Source organism: Anser cygnoides, chromosome 6 (assembly GCF_040182565.1).
Source record: "Anser cygnoides isolate HZ-2024a breed goose chromosome 6, Taihu_goose_T2T_genome, whole genome shotgun sequence".
NCBI lineage: Eukaryota > Metazoa > Chordata > Aves > Anseriformes > Anatidae > Anser > Anser cygnoides.
The window spans coordinates 17,618,189-17,636,591 of record NC_089878.1 but is presented as its reverse complement, the minus strand read 5'-3'; the positions used below and the strand labels follow the sequence as shown (position 1 = coordinate 17,636,591).

Genomic DNA, 18,403 nt, shown 5'->3' with positions numbered 1-18,403 from the left:
AGCAACTAGTCAAACTTAGTTTAAAGCTCTGTTAAATAGCTGTTTTTGAACAGAACTTTCAGCACATTATAACCCTGCACTCTGTAATCATGCAATATTTCTGTCATGTTGAAGCTAACAACTTTCATCATTTTGTCATTTCTGTCTTCAAAACAGAAAATTACCTTCACGAGTTCCTGAGATTTATGCTTTTAATTACCTCCTTTTTGCTTCACTACTCTTCAAACCCAAAGAATCAATATAAATAGTTTATTTATAGGAAAAATGTAAAACATTTGACAAAAGATGATGACAATTCTGCAGATTTTTATTTGATGCTATTGATTATTTTATGTGTTATCTTTTTGACAGTACAACTAATCCATTCAAATTTGCAAAGTTAACATTTGGTAACAGTAGCCTAAATTTCAAAAACTTTTTTTTTTTTTTTAAGAAGATCACTGTCATCACATCATTTTTATTAGCTATAAAAGCATTCAATAAGGTGACTGTCAGCATCTCTTAATGCCCAACTGTTACATCTGCTTTTTCTGATCCGCCCACAAGGTGTTTTTTCCTTGGTTTCTGAGTCTTTGCAGGCAATAACAAAAAGCAACACTGATTTAGAGCCATCAATCAGAGAGCACAACATGTTATACAAACACATGTTTATGTTGATGAAATGATATCTTATCAACGAGGTGTTAACCTAACTGGCTGCATCACAGCCAGGAACCTTTCTACAAGAAAGGGAAAGTGTGCATTGAGGGAAGCACATACTTCTTTTAGATGTGATCAACAGATGACAAAACTTTTTCAAAAGGAAAACAACAACAACAAAAACAGCAAACAAACAAACCATGTGGACTGCTACTGTAACATATTTATGAATTTTGAGTACAGATGGTGAGGAAAGGGACTGGATTAGCACTGACAGTATTAGCTAGTGCCCAAGCTCATAAGACTCTGTGGACTATTAATACAAATAACAAGGGAGAAGAGAGCAGGGGGAAGCTTCTTGATTTCTATACACAGAGAAAGACAATTTTGCCAAAGCCTAACAGGTATCCTTGCAAGCATGACTTACTTTTCTCTTACTGCTGCAATTTGCAGTGCCAGACACTAGAACAGAGCATAACAGAAAACTCAGGTACAGTCTGGCCAAAGCTCCACAGCTGCTGAAGGGACTTACTGCCACACAGCAGCTGCGGGAGATGCTGCAGACTTGTCTGGTGGCCAAAGGGAAGAGGAAGAATGAGCCAAGAGTAGGCAGAGAAGAAATCTATGGAGGACAGTAAACAGCCATCTTTCCCTTGCCCTGTTGCCTCTGGACCTTTTACAGGTACCATAAAGATACAGCAAACCTTATTCAAACTGCTTTTTTTTTTTCTGCCAGAATGTCTGCAATATAAATAATTAATATCAACAAACCAGACCTATGAGGTTAATATGAAAACTTATTTAGCAAAGCTTATCTATAGTCTATATAGATATACCACAGGTTTGGAAAGAATCCCAGAATTCTTAAAAGGGAAAGAAAAGAAAAGAAAACAAACAAACAAAACAAAACAAATTTTTTTCTAAGGTTAAGATACATTTTGCTTGCTCTTGGTGGAATAGTTTCATCCCTTGCTCTGGTGGCCTTTACATGAGAGTAAGATCTGACTCACCACCACAATCTGTTCCATGAAGAGGACTCTTTCTCTTCTGCTGGATGGTGTCTGGTGGTAGTAAATGTAAATGAAATATTTCACAATTTTTCTGAGCTGGATTATTAACACAAAACCAGAACTTGAACTTTACTCAAATACTGTATTTTGCTGAGTGGGAACGCATACTGTTTCATCATCGTATAGAAATTAAACAATAAAAATGGTGTTAACAAAGGTTTTAATGCAAAGATGGAAACACCTATGTCTATTATAATATACTGACGTGAATCCAACTGCAACAATTAATAAATGTTATTTTATTTTATTTTAAACAGTTTTCTAAAAAAGGCACGTTCATCTGCATAACAGAATAAAGTTCATGCAGGCAGAAATCTATATCTCAATTCTGACTACTCTGATTAATCAGTCTCATCAACTACCAATCCTCACATTGATATCCCTTTTAAATTGATATTTCTAACTTAATCCAATGCCATTTGACTTCCAGTACTGACCATCGTAAAAGTTTGTTTAGGAAAAAGCTCCCTGCTCTATTTTGTCCTCACTTTTTTTCTCAGTTCACTTCCCTTCATGGTTGACAACCCTACTAACTTCCTTTACTTCTTTTTTTCTTTTTCTTCCCTGGAATCATACTCTTTAGGTCAATTAACTTTCTGCTACTTCTTTAAATGCTACTCTCATAACTAAATTCTGATCCCCACCTCCACTGAAAAAGGGAAAAAAAAAAAAAAAAGCACAGTTAACAAGCTGAAAATTTTAGAACAGATTTTAAAGTTTCTAACAAAAAAAGCTCTCTACACTTAAAGTGTGACACTCTGCTGTCCCCTCATCTGTGTGAAATTAATTTACATTTCCCCTCAAATTACAGGTCTCTCTTTCCACATCAGCTCTGTTTTTATAAAATAAAATAAAAAAAAACTATTCAAGCAAAATATTTGATTTTGTCAAATACCATTCCATTCTATTTTAGTTTCCTTATTTTCACTTTTATGAAAATCATATCAAACCCAAATATATTAGCCAGTCCCCAGTTAAAGTAGCTCAAAACGTATCTGGAAATGTTTCTCTACATGAATTATTAAATAATTCATGACGAAGAATTCATAATGCATTCAGAAAATTTGATGTGTTCTTGTATTTTACTTTTGCAAATTTTCTTTGAAATATATTAGAGTAAAGCTTAACTACCAGACACACTGTTAGGCCCACTGTGCCATGCGAGTGTCTTGTGCTGCAATACAGTTTTAACTGTCTGGTTTTAACAAAAGAACTTTAAGTACTACTTTTATACTGTGTGACAAATACCTGGGCATCTCTCTACAAAAACTGCATTTGCAAACAACTTGTTATGTTCTCTGAAGGAATAATACTGAGTGCCTGAATGTATACCAACAGAAAAACAGGTATGTAAATTTGATTCTCTTTAATTGAGAAAGACGTGGTGTTCCTTAACTCAATCGTCTGCCCACTGGCAAAGTTAACAGCATTAATTTCTAAAGGTTCATTTGGGAAATGTTCATGATTAGTATTAGTGCATTTGCATAAGTGCTGTACAAGTAAAACCTATAGCCTCTGCCTTCTAGTAATGGTACATAGCAGGGATGATGGAAAAAAGGACAAAGGGGACATAGAGTCACACTGACAGTCATTGGTAACATACAGAATCTTCCTTAAATTAATTATATATTCAAGCTATAGCATCTTTCTAGAAAAGATGAACTACATTTGTTTTTCATATTTTCTACACAAACCATGCCTACCAAGTCTCTTCATACTATTAGGTGTTCATTCACGTTTTCTTCACAAGCTTACACAAGCAAAATAGCATAAGTAGTGAGCAACCAAGGATTTATCCTTGTTCTGCTTTTACTAAACCAGTCTTACAGTGTAACATACCCTTTTGTTTCCTCTGTAAGTCTAAAACCTATCAATTATTCTATTTATAAATCATTGGAACTAAACTCTTTGGTTTTCAACTCTGTAGGTAAACAGTTAACAGTTTGGACTCACCTCAATCATTTCATAAGTACCCTTTCAACAATTTACCATATGCCAAATAAAAATTGCATATATTGTTCCTGCATAATTAATAAATTATGATGGGCATAAGTAGTAGAAACTGGAGTCAGGTTCTTGATGTAATGTTCTTATTATCAAGGCCCTGTTATACAAATGATTTGTAACAGAGCTTAATTAAAAAAATAATGCTGACCACCTTGCAACCTTTTTCCTATTTTTCCTTGCAACCTATTCTCCTAGTCTTGCTATTTAGGCTTTGCTTCTTTGAAACAAAAAGAAAAATAATGCATGATTGTTTTGCATGAAAAACAATGCATGTTTGAAAAACAATGCATGATTAACAACAAAAAGAAATCCAATATGACTATGAAGAAGAAACAAGATGAGGGACAGAAGTACCACTGACAGAGGTCAGTTTTGACCTCTGAAATCTGCTATTCCAAAGTCAAAATATTATCTTCTGAAGAGGTTTAAAGACCATAAATATTTTCTTTGCTAACCAAATTAATATCCTGTTTCAGAAAAGAACAGGGGAAAGAATAACCTCACCCCTCACTCCCCCCTCCAAACTCCATATGGTTGTTCCCTAAATTACCTTTTGAGATTTATGAAGCAGAGACAAGATACGGAAGAGAATATCTTGAAGAGATATATTTATTTCCCACATGTATTGACAGATTAAACTCCATTGCATAGAAAGAGTATAGTTGGAAGAGTATGAGTCAAAATTCATTTCTGTTTTGAAGGAGGATAAACTGGTCAGACTAAAACTACACTAAGTTTGCATGCAGATCTTTTCCTTTGGCTTTGCTTTTAAAAAATGTTTTAAAATTACAGAAGATTGGAAGATCCTAAAGAATTCCGTTAGAAACTCTCTAGCAAACTGAAAACTCCCAGAAAATTTTGCTTCTCAAAATAAAGAAAACATCGCTTCAACATTAGGTATGTTTACTCCTGGAGTGAAGACAACTTATTTTAAAATGTGTTCCATCCCTGATATTAGACTTTATCCTCCTGCAGATAGCTGCAAATCCCTGCTTCTGTTTCTGATGTCAGGACACTCTTTCTTAACAAAGCTAAACTAACAAACACACTAACAGATGAAAAGAAATCTGAAACCTTTGCAATTTACTGTGTTAATTTAATGGGAGGCTGAAAAACAAAAAATTGACTAAGTCAGAAATATTTTGGTCTATTGATCCAGACCAGTGAGTACCCACAATGTGAAAAAAACATTACAGGCAAGGAAACCAATTTTCTTCTCACAGACAAATATCCACTACTCATGCAGTAGATAGAGCACTACTGGAATCAGGTCAGAAGCTTCAAACACCATGCAGCTGAAATTCATTTAGGAGGAAAAAAGAAGTAAGAAAACTACTTAATAGCTATTTTTTGTCATTTTTATTTCATTTGCTTGCATAATTTAGGTCAAAGGAAGTTCAAAGGAACAAAATGCCCATCAACTACAAGGAGCACGCCAGCCTTGTAGAGCTAGAGGAAGGAATTGTAACTATGAAGTGGATGAACTGCAAATTTCATTCTGCAGTGTGCTACGCTCAAGAGTTTGATGCAAGTTATCATAATTTGATGCCACCAGAAAGGGTTTCAAAACATTCTTATAATGTTGCACGGTGGAACAGATCCTCTGAAAGATTCAACAGATAATATGGTCACAAATATCTGACTGCCTTCTCCCCTGTCCCCAGACACATTATAGACTGTAAAGACTGTTCCACACCCCAAATAAAATTTCACATTATAAAAGTACCAAAAACAAAAATACAAGCAAAGGGCCCAGGTTTTTATTTTTATGAAGGAGGTTACAAGCTAAGAAGGAACTATGCATCATCATTTCAAGGCGTAACAGCCACAAGAAAATACTTGTATTTTACATTACATGCATGTAAAAAAAAAATCCATCAAGAGATTACAAAAGAGTCTCCAGAGCTGATTGGAAAGGGCATTATCTCTGAAATTATGACAATACAGATTATCACAGGCTGTGAGGGAGGAATAATATTTAAATAAAATAAAATCTCACACAAGAAAAAAAAAAAGGCAACACACACATAGATGAATAACTCTCAAGGTTAGAAGACTGAACCTGGAGAAAAGGTTTAAAATCTTATGTAAGCTTCCCAGGAGAAACTGAATAATGTCATGAAAGGCTAGACAGCTTTTACAGTAGAAGTGCTATTCTATGAAAACTCGTTCTCCAAATATTGCTGTATGCTCTGATTATGAAATATTTTTGAAACTTTAAGTATTTTCTAGTACTAATAACACTATTAGAGTCTCAGCACATTCTAAAATCGAATTTCCAGGTTGCTTATGAATGCCCCGGTAAAACAAACTGCTGTAGAAAATAAGGAACTGCTTTTTATCACTACCAGCAGCATGGTCGTGATGCCTCATCCATTCTTAAAACCATCCATTGCAAAAGGATTTTATCTTCTAGTAGCTAGAACAGGGCATTTTGAGCATGTTTAGAAAGAAAGGAGTATGACAGAGTATGAATACAGCCACCCCAGAAGAGGGAACAAGGCTATAATCTGACATGCTCTTGTGATGTCACCATTTGAAGCAGAATACAATATGCACTTTTTGTTCTACCTTGTGAGCAAGTCTAGATAGGAAAAATTGCTCAGTTGGCAGATGTACAAAACGATACACTATTTCATCTCTTTTTTGTTTTGTGCCACTGAGCTGTGATTCAAGCTACCTGCCTTGATATACTATTGTCCATCCAAACATCACTGTAGACGAAATGAACAACTCCTCTAGGGACATGACCCACCAGCAGGAGGGATCCTGACCTCAGAAAGAGAGGGAAGAGAAGAAACAGGCTGAGCCACCTTCTCTGTGACAAAAGAAGGCTCAACTCAGAAGCAGAACTTTATTGGTTCCTTGTTTTAATCAGTTAAAGTAAGTATTTGGACCAACAATCAGAGCAAAAAGATTTTTTAAACTTAAACCTTAACCTTAAAGAGAAATGACAAGTGAACTAAATAAATAAATAAATAAATAAAAAGACTTTTGAAATCTGTTAAGTAGATATTACCACTTCAAAGAAAGTTTAATAAGCTTGTGAAACGATGACAGATTTTTGATTCAGAAATCAATTTGAAGGTAAGACTGCAATGCTTCAAAATCCTTGCCAGCCTAGACAAGAAAGTCAAACTGGGGAAATCACATTACAAGTCACTTCAAAATAGAATAGTAGAGGCAAGAGCAAGAAAAGCAGAGCAAAAAGTACCAATGCTTTATTGTGAAACTCCAGTAGCACCAACCACTCAGTAGCCTTGAGGAGCTGTCTTCAAACTATTTTAGACTGAAATTACGATAGCAAAATATTTAATATTCATGCATCACTTAAGTAATAGTTCTTACACTTGAGAGCAACAAAATATCTGAGAACTTTTTGGTTTTAATAGCTTAATAACATTAACAAAGTTTCTAGGAACAAATATATACTTTTAAACTGTCAAAAGTCGTAGTTTCATTACACTTTAAAAAAAAAACTTTTAACATTCTTGGATTTCTTTAGTTTTCAAGCTGCTTGGGAAAAACTAACTGGATATATATTTTAAGCATATCAGTCAATATACACTTTTGGAGTGCCCTTTCTTTCTTTTGAATTACACTTCAGGAAACAGTTTCCTTGAACCTTATCATACTTAAAAGACAGCTAGAGGTAAACAAACAAACAAAAACGTTACTGGAAAAGGTGCCCAAAACCTGAAAGAGTTCAAAGCCAGGTTGGATGGGACTTTGAACAACCTGGTTTAGTGGGAGGTTTGGGGGTTTGGAACCTGTTGATCTTTAAGGTCCTTTCCAACCCAAACTATTCTATGATTCTATGAAACCTGGAGACATTATCAGAAAGGATGTAGGAACAATAGGAAGAAGGTATTTCTTTTAAAAGAAAAGTGGGTATGACATTAAGATAACACATAGTTTGTCTGCTCCTTCTTGAAGGTTACTGGATTATCAAATAGGGTATTTTCAATGGATGTGATGATGTATATCATGCAGTCTTTATATCTGGAAATACAGAGGTGCTGTTTCAGTGTATGTTTGACTGAAAATCATGCCTAAAGATTTACTGTTTGGAACTTGAGAAAAAAGTACAGCCTAGTCCTCAAATCCAAGAACAAAGGTGCGTGGTAGCAGTCGGCACCAGTCACTCAGCTGGTCTGTTTGCCTTGGCAGTATCACTCTCAATCAATTAGTTAAGGTTATGTGTGAAGACCACTACTTTCCAGACACTTTCAAGAAAAATGAAGAACAATGTACCACTACAGACTTCCACTCTGAGTGGGCAAGGTATCACCCCATCAGGTTGAGCAGCATGTATGCAGAACTATAATGACTTACTTTGGAAAAAAAAAAAAAAAAGAGGCTTGGATTAATTATACAAATTGTGACCAAATAGAAAAGGCAAGGGGTGGGGTGGAAGGGATGAAAACAGCCAATACTCACATCAGAGTTAAAGCGAAGCTGGCAGACATTACAGGAAATGACTTGTTTCTTCTTTGGGGGAACGGACACTCCAAAGGTATGGTTTATGACTGCTTTTTGCACAGGATCCATCTGGAGAACAAACAACAATCCATTTATAACTTCTCAGGGCAATATACAGTAAAGAAAAAAAAAAAAGTAACTTTCTACTGGAAGCCTATTCTTTACTTTTTTGAGATAAACAAGGGGAGATAATATTTCAGTCCTCATAATAATTAGATTTAACACAGGTTGGGGATTTTGTAGCCTGCCAGAGCTTATAAAAACAACAACAGGCAGCTCCATCACTGCTGCCACCCCCAGGCTACCAAATAACCTCTCCCCAAATCCTACACATCCTCCACATTCTCAGGGCCTGATAGTCACATCTGAATTGCAAAGAGGCCCCAAAAGCCTCCCCATGTTACCCAGTGATTCAACAGACGTTATGAAAAAACAATTTTGCCCTCTAACAAATCCGTGTCATTTGTCTCTATTTGTTTTTCTGTTCAGTGATAGATATCATCAGTTATTTGGAATATATTATCTCCTGGAGATTTCTTTGTCAGAGAAAGTCCTTTGCAGGCTCCATTAGAAACATCATTTGCTTAGAAAATGATCACAATCTCCAAACATTTCTATGCAGAACTGGTGAGTGACAGAGTCTTTGGTAAGACTGCACCAGGAAAAAGTAACCAAAGTTATCACAGTTCAAAAAACATTTTGACACCCTGAAAAACTGGAGATAAGTAAAGCACTGAATATAATCCTAAATTTGATCATTTTCACAATTTGGAAATGATTACATCTCTGCTAAATACCAGGACCACTGCTGAACACTAGTTGAGAATATCCTCAAGACTGCAGAGAGCTCTGTTGTTAACTATACCGGCATGGGGGAACAGCACTGGAAGTTAAAGAAGGGTAATAACTGCTACTGCATTAAGGTCTCAGTTAAGCATAATGTCTTGTTCATGATGCAGTATAGATAAAGATTAAAATGAATTTTTTGATTCAAAGATTCAATCATTTTTTCAATTTGTATAAAATAGTATATCTGGAGTGATCTCACAGCTGACACTGCTCTGAGCAGGAAGTTGGACCAGGTGACCTCTGATGCCCCTTCCAACCTCCATCATCCTATGAGCACTTGTGCATGTGTGGTCTTACATTTTTAAATTAAGATACGAAATAGAGTCTGAAAAGGAGAGGAGGAAAATGGCCATCTACAAGAAAAGATAAATGCTTATTTCCCAACCTTGTCTTTAAATCAGCACAAGAGAAAATAGTTCAATTTGCTTGAAAGTTACATTTTTCTGAAGCTTGTTTTGCAGTCACAGTGATGATTTTTCCTTTACAGTACTATTTTAAGAAATGAAACCTGGCTGTTTAATCTTGGATGATACACATCACATATCTGACAGCAAACTGACTTATAAAAGGAAAAAAGGAAGTTGAAGTTAATGATTTATTAATTAAAGAATTATAATTTCAAGTTAGCTGCTTCCAGAGTTTCTAAACCTGAGAATAAAGATTGCAATTTTTCCTTGGAACAAAACCATGCTTCCAGAGAAACCTGCATTAACAAGGATTTTTTCTGCATATATGCACATCTACAAACAAAAATGTAAGAAAAACCTTTTGCATCATATCTGCCTAAAAATAGATTCTCTAATAATCCATTACCTAACATTCAACTCCTACTAAACAATTTTATTTTTTTGGGGCTAAGGCTACAGTGGTTTCTTGCTAGATTCCTCTTAAACCAAATGCGTGGTTTTGTAGATGTTATTGCTATCTAATTTTTTGGAGATAATACAATTTTTAATCAGCTTTTGCCATTAAATTCTGGACTTCATTGCCACAGTGGTACTATGTTAAGACAAACAGCTACAAAAGTAAAAACATCATTTAGAATGAAATAGTGAATTATTAAATGACACCACAGTGTTGCTACAATGAATGCGATAAAGTCTAAAATAAAAACTGAAATAAACATCTTTATTTCGTGTTTCCTTATGGACTACAGTAACAGTTCAAAGTTTAACAGTTTAAAATAAAACAAAAACCCTGTTTCTGACTTGTTTCATTTACTGCATTCCCCCGCATAATATAGCACAATTATACATGCAGATTAAAAATTTTTCATCATTCATTTTATAATAGATATGTTATTTGATACACATTATCACATTTATAATATATTAAAAGATTGCTGTATCATTAGGGAACAGCATTTTTTTTAAAAAATGGCACATGTTTTACTTCTCAACTTAACTACTAATTGCTAGATCAGGTAATCTAGAACAAAAAAGTAATGCTGAAAAGTACCTCAACCATTTGAAGTGTCTGAGTTCAGTGAGAAGTAATAGCAAAAATACCTACTAGTGTCTGCAGTCCCATTTAAAAAAAAAAAAAAAAAAGGAAAAAAAGAAAAGAAAAGGAAAAGAAGCAATGCTCAACGATTCCTCTGTGTGTTCCAGATAGCAATCCACAGTGCTAACATTAGCAGTCATCAGTTCAAAAACATACAAGGCAGACTATGCACAGAGTCCCAGTTTCAGACAGATGCAGCAGCCCAAAAACAAACTCTCACAAATAACACAGCTCGTGCTGCCTCCAGAAAGTACCACTAGGGCTCCCCTGGGAGCAGCCACTGATCCTTCCCCAAACCAGAGCCCCACATGTAGTCGCAATTAGAATTCAAGAAGCACAACCTATTAACAATTAACAGGTTTTAAATATATCAGAAACTAGGGTGGATTACAGCATGCTGGAAAAAAAAAATAGTATCTCTCTGTTGGAAGATTAATGCTGCAGGGTAAACTGATCTCAGATTACTAAACAAAATTATCCTCTTCGTTGCAGGGAGGGAGGGAGTGGGGAAGAGGGAGCAAATTATTTATTGAGGTATGTATTAGGAAATGATGCAGCACACTGAGCAGTTGGGAGCACCGGTATTTAAAAAACAGTTCTATAAAAAAATAGTAACTAAATAGCTACCACAAATTCAAATAAAAACTTGCACTATGCTGTTTATGCTAAAGAATAAGTGAATAAATAATTGGCTCTAGTATCCATAAACAAGTTTAACAACCTTTTAGTCTTGCTCTCTTAGTTCAGTTCATTTAATAAAAAGTTAAATTAAAAAACATCTTTCCAACAAAGTTGGATATACTATTGTTTTGCAATGAGTCTGCCTAAAACCATCTGAACTATTACAATGTGCAAGGATTACTATTACAATGAGCAAGGAATCTGTACTGGTTTCAGCAGTAATCTCCTACTAGTACTTCTTTTTTTCCAGTTTCAGAATATGTAAATGTAAGAGACATCTACAACCACTGAGGTTGGTGACAATGACTTTTGAAGCACTTCCAAAATGCTAATGCAGCAACAGACAATCGAAAAGCATAGAAGAACATAGTAGCTAACCTCTACTGCACCTCCACCTCATTTTGCCCCCTGCAAACAGCCGTATGCAGTCATTAAGAGAAGAACAAGAGCAGCACAAACATACATGGCGTTTCCCTCAAATACATCATTTGCATTTGTCCCCGTACTTTTTCCTATCAAATTTTGCAGAACCAAGTATGTTTTATGTGTATTTGATAAATCCCAGTGACCTTCTCTTCAATATGCTTTCCCAGACTCTCCCTAAACATTAGAAAACTCCACACTTTGCACTGAGCTCCATTCCCTACAACCTGCTGTGTCAAGAAACAATTTTTCTTCTTTAAGCCTGGCTCCATACAACTCATTTTTCTAAGGCCTGTACCACATACAAAATTGTATCTGTGTTGCTTGATCATTCTGCACATAGACGTTGTCCCATTCCTTGGGGCATCCTTGCTGCCCTTCTCAATTCTAACAAATTGGTACAAATTCTATCTAACTTTTCAAAATGCTTCATACATTACTCAGGGTGGATCAGAGCTGATCTCTGAGCAGATGTTTTTCACAGAATTCCATATCAAAAACCCAAGTTCCCACTCCCAAGTGAGAATAGCCAACTCATAGCACATTATTTTGCATGTGAAGTTTTGTGAACTTTTCCTTCCATGTACATCACTGTATATTTATCTAGATGGAATTTCACCAGACATTTCTTGTGTACATTCTCAGTCTCATTACAATCTTTCACTTTTTTTTTTTTTTTTAATCTTTGTTCTTACTACCTTGAAAAGCAATTTCCCCATTAGAAAACTTCCTCAACTCAACGCTTAAGTACCTTTTTGGCTTGCAGTAATCCTCTTATGCCAGGTTACTCAGTTTTCTTCAAAATCTTTGCTAAGGAGCTTTGTGAAAAATCCTTTGGTAATTCAAAATGTCTCAGTCAAAACATCCTTACTCACATATTTGTTGACCCCTTTTGAACATGCTTGTAAAGAAGGTTTCCCCTTTAAAAAGGGGATTTGTAATTTATGATTACAATTTCCAGATAGTTTACAGTATGAAGTGTCCTCTCATACTATTCTTACTAAGGTTCCTATTAATTTGCTTGGCAAAAATATGTCATCTAATAGCTTACATTTTCCACAGAATGGATTTTAAGAACTTGCATTACATTTCACACGATTCAGCCCTCGGGTACAAAAGCATATATGAGCTGTTACACACTATCATCGGTAATTCATTTTATCCTTGAGTTCTGTTATAACACTTGCTAACAGAAACTCTCCCTGCCCTATTTTTTTTTTTTTTCATGGTACCACAGATTCTTCTTTTGTGCCCTTTGGGAAGCAATCCAGACTATACTAAGAGACATCAAAATAGGCACAAGAAGGAGGGCAAAAAATTGAGCAAGGGCATCAGGAGAACTTCTTCCATTAAACTGAAGTTCTTGTTATTTTAACATGTCTCTACACATAGCAGACAGCACAAACAACATCTTGTAAGCCTCAGAAATAACTGTACTGATCCTGATAAGAGGTAAGCTACTGCAAACAGAAAGGCTAGGTATCATTTCTGAGCCTTTTGATTGAATAAGTTGACACTACATTGCAAGAAGAGCTGCTTTTTGTGATATTGCAAACCCAGAATACTTTCATTATTTTTTGCTCAGGTGCGATCTCCAATTTAAAAGCTTGGATAAACCTAGATGTTATCTGAGCTGAAGCTTTTGGTGCTTGCCTAGTATCTAGTTAATAACAACGCAAGCTGCTGATAAAGTAGCAAGGCTAAATTGCTGGTTAGACATCTACACTTGTGATGGTCCATTGATCTACATTTGCCATTTCTACCTAATGACCTACTCTCTAAGCTTTCAGTCTGTTCCTGATCTATTTAGCTATTAATACATGGTAAGCAAGTGTCATACATACTATTGCCACCACTCCAATGAAAATCTACACCCAAAAGCTATCTTCTCATAACAGCAGCAATAAAGCCTCCGTTTCATGGCAGTGGAACTCAAGGATCTCCAAATCAAAGTTTAAAACTGTGACTGGGAATTTATGCCCTCCACTCAGTTACCTTCTATCATGACAACTCTCAGGTCAAATCTAAAGTTGTCTGTTAGAAAAACATTTTTAAATAGAATATTGATAGGTGGCTATGAGAAATTTAATGAAGTATCACTTAAGAAACTTCTGTACAAACACTGACAGTGGCCCTAAGGCATACTGTGCTGTTTTACTCTGACAAAATAAAATTTTTAACCGTATGTGGAACAAACTGATAATACAATCCAGTGCTTCCCTCTGGCAATCAAGGGGAGCAAACAGTGACATATATAAATTACCAATGCAGGGCAGCATCTAAACTAAATTCTGGGATTTTTCTAAACTGCTGGCCTACCCTCCTTATGAGTGTGCCTTTAAAAAAATATTATAAGCAAGTACCTAGGCAAACAGCAACAAACATCCTGCAGATCAGATCTTCCCAACATCCTTCTTGATCATGAAGCTCTGTGCTGACATGGGCTCATTCTGTACTTGAGCTCAAACTGTCAGGAAAGCTGAGCATGCTGCTATCATGGAGAGTGGTGATATGCTGAAGTTTAGCATTAATTCTGCCATATACACACAGCCTTCTACCACAACGGTACATATAATGATGACCAAAGCAGTTATGGAAGTGAATAGCCATACTCAACAGAGCACATAGTTAAAATGTCCAGCACAAAATCAGAAAATTCAGCACTGCGATGCAACATTTGACATGATTAGCAATCCCAGACTGTCAATAATCTGTTCTCTCCATGTTTGTGATGCTTTTGTCACAAGAGAGAACATATTTCTCATTGGGCTAATGCGAAGAGTAATATACTGTTCAAGTGGACACTACACTGTTTCACATTTCCTTCGTTATTTTGCATTACCAGGAACACCTGCTAAGGCACACCTCTTACTTTTCTTGAGGGAACTCTGTCAACAGTGCCCATGTATCAGCCCTGCTCAGCTAGCACAGAGCACATCCCCAGAGATGTACTTCTATACGGTGAACATAGAATCATAGAATATCCCGAGTTGGAAGGGACCCATAAGGACCATCAAGTCCAACTCCTGGCACCGCACAGGTCTGCCCAAAAGTTTAGACCATGTGACTAAGGGCACAGTCCAAACTCTTCTTAAATTCAGACAGACTTGGTGCAGTGACTACTTCACTGGGGAGCCTGTTCCAGTGTGCGACCACCCTCTAGATCATGTTGTTTCAATAAAACCTTTATTCACATGAATAACTCTCAGGGTTCTGACACTGCTTCAGAGTGTTGTCCAAGACAGAAAATGCAATAACATGCAGGTCTCCAACCCCAACCTCCCCACATTTCTATCTCAATGCTCATCGCAATGTTCTGGGGTTCAAAAAATCAGACAGATGTAAATGGCTAGTAGGTGAGCCAGGGGAGAGCTCTTTCCAGATTGTCTGCAGCTGTGTCAAAGATTTGAGCAAATATTTAAATTAGAATAGAAAGAATAACGAACTTGTGACATTATAGTTTTTTGCCATAATCCTGTGGTCTGAGGATTGCTCTTATCATACTTTGTTGTTTAACTACCTCTCTTTGTACTTGCACATCATGCATATATATATACATATACATATAGCATGAAATTTGGATCTTACTGAAGTCAAACCCAACCATATGCAGGCTGCATTGAGTCCATAACTTTACCATGAGTGTCTTTGGAGCAGCATCTCTCTGTTTTGTTCTTTTTAAAATTCTGAGTAGGTGCCTTTTCCCAAGCTCAGAAATACATAAGCCTGCACTTCTTGCATTCACTGAGACAAGGCAGGCTGCAGGGACTAATATCTCCCTTCCCTCCCACATGGTTCCCAAAATACAGGAACAGCATTGTACTCTGAACACAAATGTCCCTGAATACAACTCATCACTGTGTTTGCCTCTTCCCCTCTCGATCAATTTGGCAGCAAGCTCCAGCTTCCCCAAGGAAAACAGTGGCTGTGATAGCCGTGACCTCCGCACACTACTACTAGTGAGGGAAATCAGCCTGAAGACATTTTAAAGCAAAACAAAAATCTTGTTGTAATTCAGTTGCTAACATGTCAGACACTACAGATACCCAGAAAGAGTTGTTGAAATAACAGTGAGTACTTAAAAATTAAAAAGTAAATAAAAAGGAAAGAGAAAGCTTTGGAGTTTACGTTTCAACATCCTTTTTAGTACAAGATGACCAAAAGCGCATTCAGAGCTGGGAACAACCTTTTATGTGTTAAAAGAGATGAAATATTAATAAATTCAGCTTCATAATTTTCCTTGTAGAGGTTACTGTTGAGCTAATTTCATTTTTGAAAATTCTACATTATTTCTGCCAACATAGCTGCAGGGCTGGAACCCTTGGCTTGAGACATTGATTTTCTGTCTCCTGCCAGCGGCAGTTAGGCTCCCCTCCCTGCTTTACGTCCACTCCTACGGCATAATGCAGAGTCCCTTAGTGTACTACCGTCTTGCTTGTTCCCCTTTTGAAGTCCAGCCTGCACTGGAAAATGAAAAGGGGTGATTCTCTCTCTGTGCCTGTATCCGCAATCACACAAAATACTGAAAGCAACATCTACAGCAATTTACAGATTTGTTTTAGGTTAGAAGAAACCATTACATCTGATTTCCTGAGAAATGCATGACAGTTTCTCACACACTGGAGAGCTTCAGTCCTTCCTATTACAAAGTCTGATAATGTGTGGTCAACCAGAACCTAATTTTTTTTTTTTTTTGGGGGGGGGGAGGAAGGGGGGAACATGACCTTGATTTAAAAGTTTCCAACTAAGATAAATTTACAACATCACTGGAGAAGCAATGCTAATGATCAACTATTCCCACAGCTAACATCCACACCGTGCTGTGTCTGTTACAAATCACTCAATCTAGTTGTGCCTCACTCAATTAGATTAAAGGGCACCCTAATGTCTGAATGTGTAGGCACTTGTATACACTGCAATCAGATCAGCTCTTAACCTTCTCTTGGATAAATCAAATAAGCTGAATTCCTTAAGCCTCTCATTATAAAAGCCTTGATTCATTTGATAGTTTTTCCTCTGACTCCTCTTCAGATTTTCAATATGCCATTGAAGTATAGGCACTAGAAGTGACAACAGTATGCTCAAATACACTCTCTCTTTACCTACTTAATTAAATCTTACTTCTTTTAACAAGAAATGCATTCATCTTCTTTCCTCAGCATCAACTTGGGAAGCATAGCCCTACATCTTTACTGACAGGCCCATTTATTCATCTTGTAGGCTAGCACAAACAATTTTGCTGTATTTTGACCTAGTCAGGGTGGCGGAGCAGGCTGAAACACCACCAACTCTGGGAGTCGGAGCAGAGGCTGCTTTCAGTTGGGGTTTCATTTAGAAAGTCTAATTCACAAGAACTTGTCTGACTGAGCTCAGGAGGCCAAGTATGAATCCTGGCCTTCTCAGCAAAATTTTCTCTCTCCTAAACCAGTGCAAAATAGTTGCTTAGAATAACATAAACAAAAGTAAAAATGTTCTACGTTGTCCAACTGAATTAAAACCAGGGATTTCCTGATCTTTTGCTCTTCTGTTAACCCTGTCTTTGCATTTCTTTGGCTTAAATCAAGAAAATCAAATATTAAATAAATAAATAAGTCATGTAATTATTTTAATCTCTCCCTTCCCTTCTCCCTATATAATATGATATGATTAAGCATAGAGATCAAAAGAGAATTGAAAAAAACATATTTTCATTCTCTTTTTACTATCATTTTTTTTCAGTGCTAGGACTATTCCCTCTTATTCCCTCTGCCCTTTCTTCCTTTCACCCGTGGATATATTTATTGTACATTAAAAATAAATTCTGGTTTAGAAAACAATCATTAGGAGAGCCTTAAAAAAAACTGTTCTAAAAATTAAATTACACTGCTGTTTTAGAAATTGTTGTAATTAAAAAATAAAAATAAAAAATTATTATTAAAATATTTGATGTCTATAGAAAGACAACCCAACAAAACAAAGAATTGGCAAGGCACCACAGTAAAAACTTCTGAATTTGGTCTCGGTTTCTTATAAGGCTTATCCACAAGTGAGGATACAGGTACATAAAAGGACTGAGTTTGCAAATGTGAACACCAAATTATGCTGCTGGCATCATTTAAACAGAGGATGCCTCCGTTTAAAATAGGTTAAACTTATGGTAAAAAAAAAAAAGGTTAAATTTCCTGCTCTGGACAGGAGTGGAGATTCTTGTAGTTGAAGTAAATAAACAGAAAGCTGCTCAGCATGTTTTGGGACAAAAGCAGGGACAAAAGAGAATTCTCCCCCATATGCAAATGGGAAACAAGGAAAAAAGTAAATTCTGAGGTTTAATGCTTCGTTTTATACTAAACTGAACCAGCTAAAAGAAATCAGCAGCTTCATTTTCAATGCATTCAGATTACTCCTTTACTACCATACAAGCCTTTGCATCTGTAAGATGAGTTTTGAGGACTATGACAGACCAAAATTGAGAAAAAGAACAAAGTACAACCCCACTGGCTAAAGCAATACTTAAGTGATATTACAATTTCCCTTCCATTTGTGATTCTAGTGGCTCCAAAGTTTAACTGTACTTGTATTATTCCTCTCAAAAATGTGGAGAAAAAAAAAAAAGCTGAAAGGTCTAAATAACATGTTTACAACTCTTCAAAATCCTCTGATGGAAAACGCTATATAACTGGTATTTATTATTAAGGCTGCTGTTATTCAGAACACTTGGCTGTGTTAAGCTAAATGAAAAACACTACCAGCAACATCTTCCTTTCAAATGC

At 36.2% G+C, this 18,403-nt stretch overlaps 1 protein-coding gene across 8 annotated transcripts in view; it reads right to left on the bottom strand.

The window, feature by feature from the left end:
• The window catches only part of ZNF385B (zinc finger protein 385B), a 170,493-nt gene that overhangs the window by 31,506 nt on the left and 120,584 nt on the right, over positions 1-18,403 (bottom strand). For 5 of the 8 annotated variants that reach the window (XM_067000076.1, XM_067000077.1, XM_067000080.1 and 2 more), the window contains 2 exons: positions 8,157-8,267; positions 1,650-1,700 (listed from right to left, as the gene is read on the bottom strand). In XM_067000076.1, coding sequence (XP_066856177.1) covers positions 1,650-1,700; positions 8,157-8,267 — 162 coding nt within the window. The remainder of the gene's footprint in view (positions 1-1,649; positions 1,701-8,156; positions 8,268-18,403) is intronic. The other 3 variants (XM_048061394.2, XM_048061396.2, XM_067000081.1) reach the window with 1 other exon arrangement.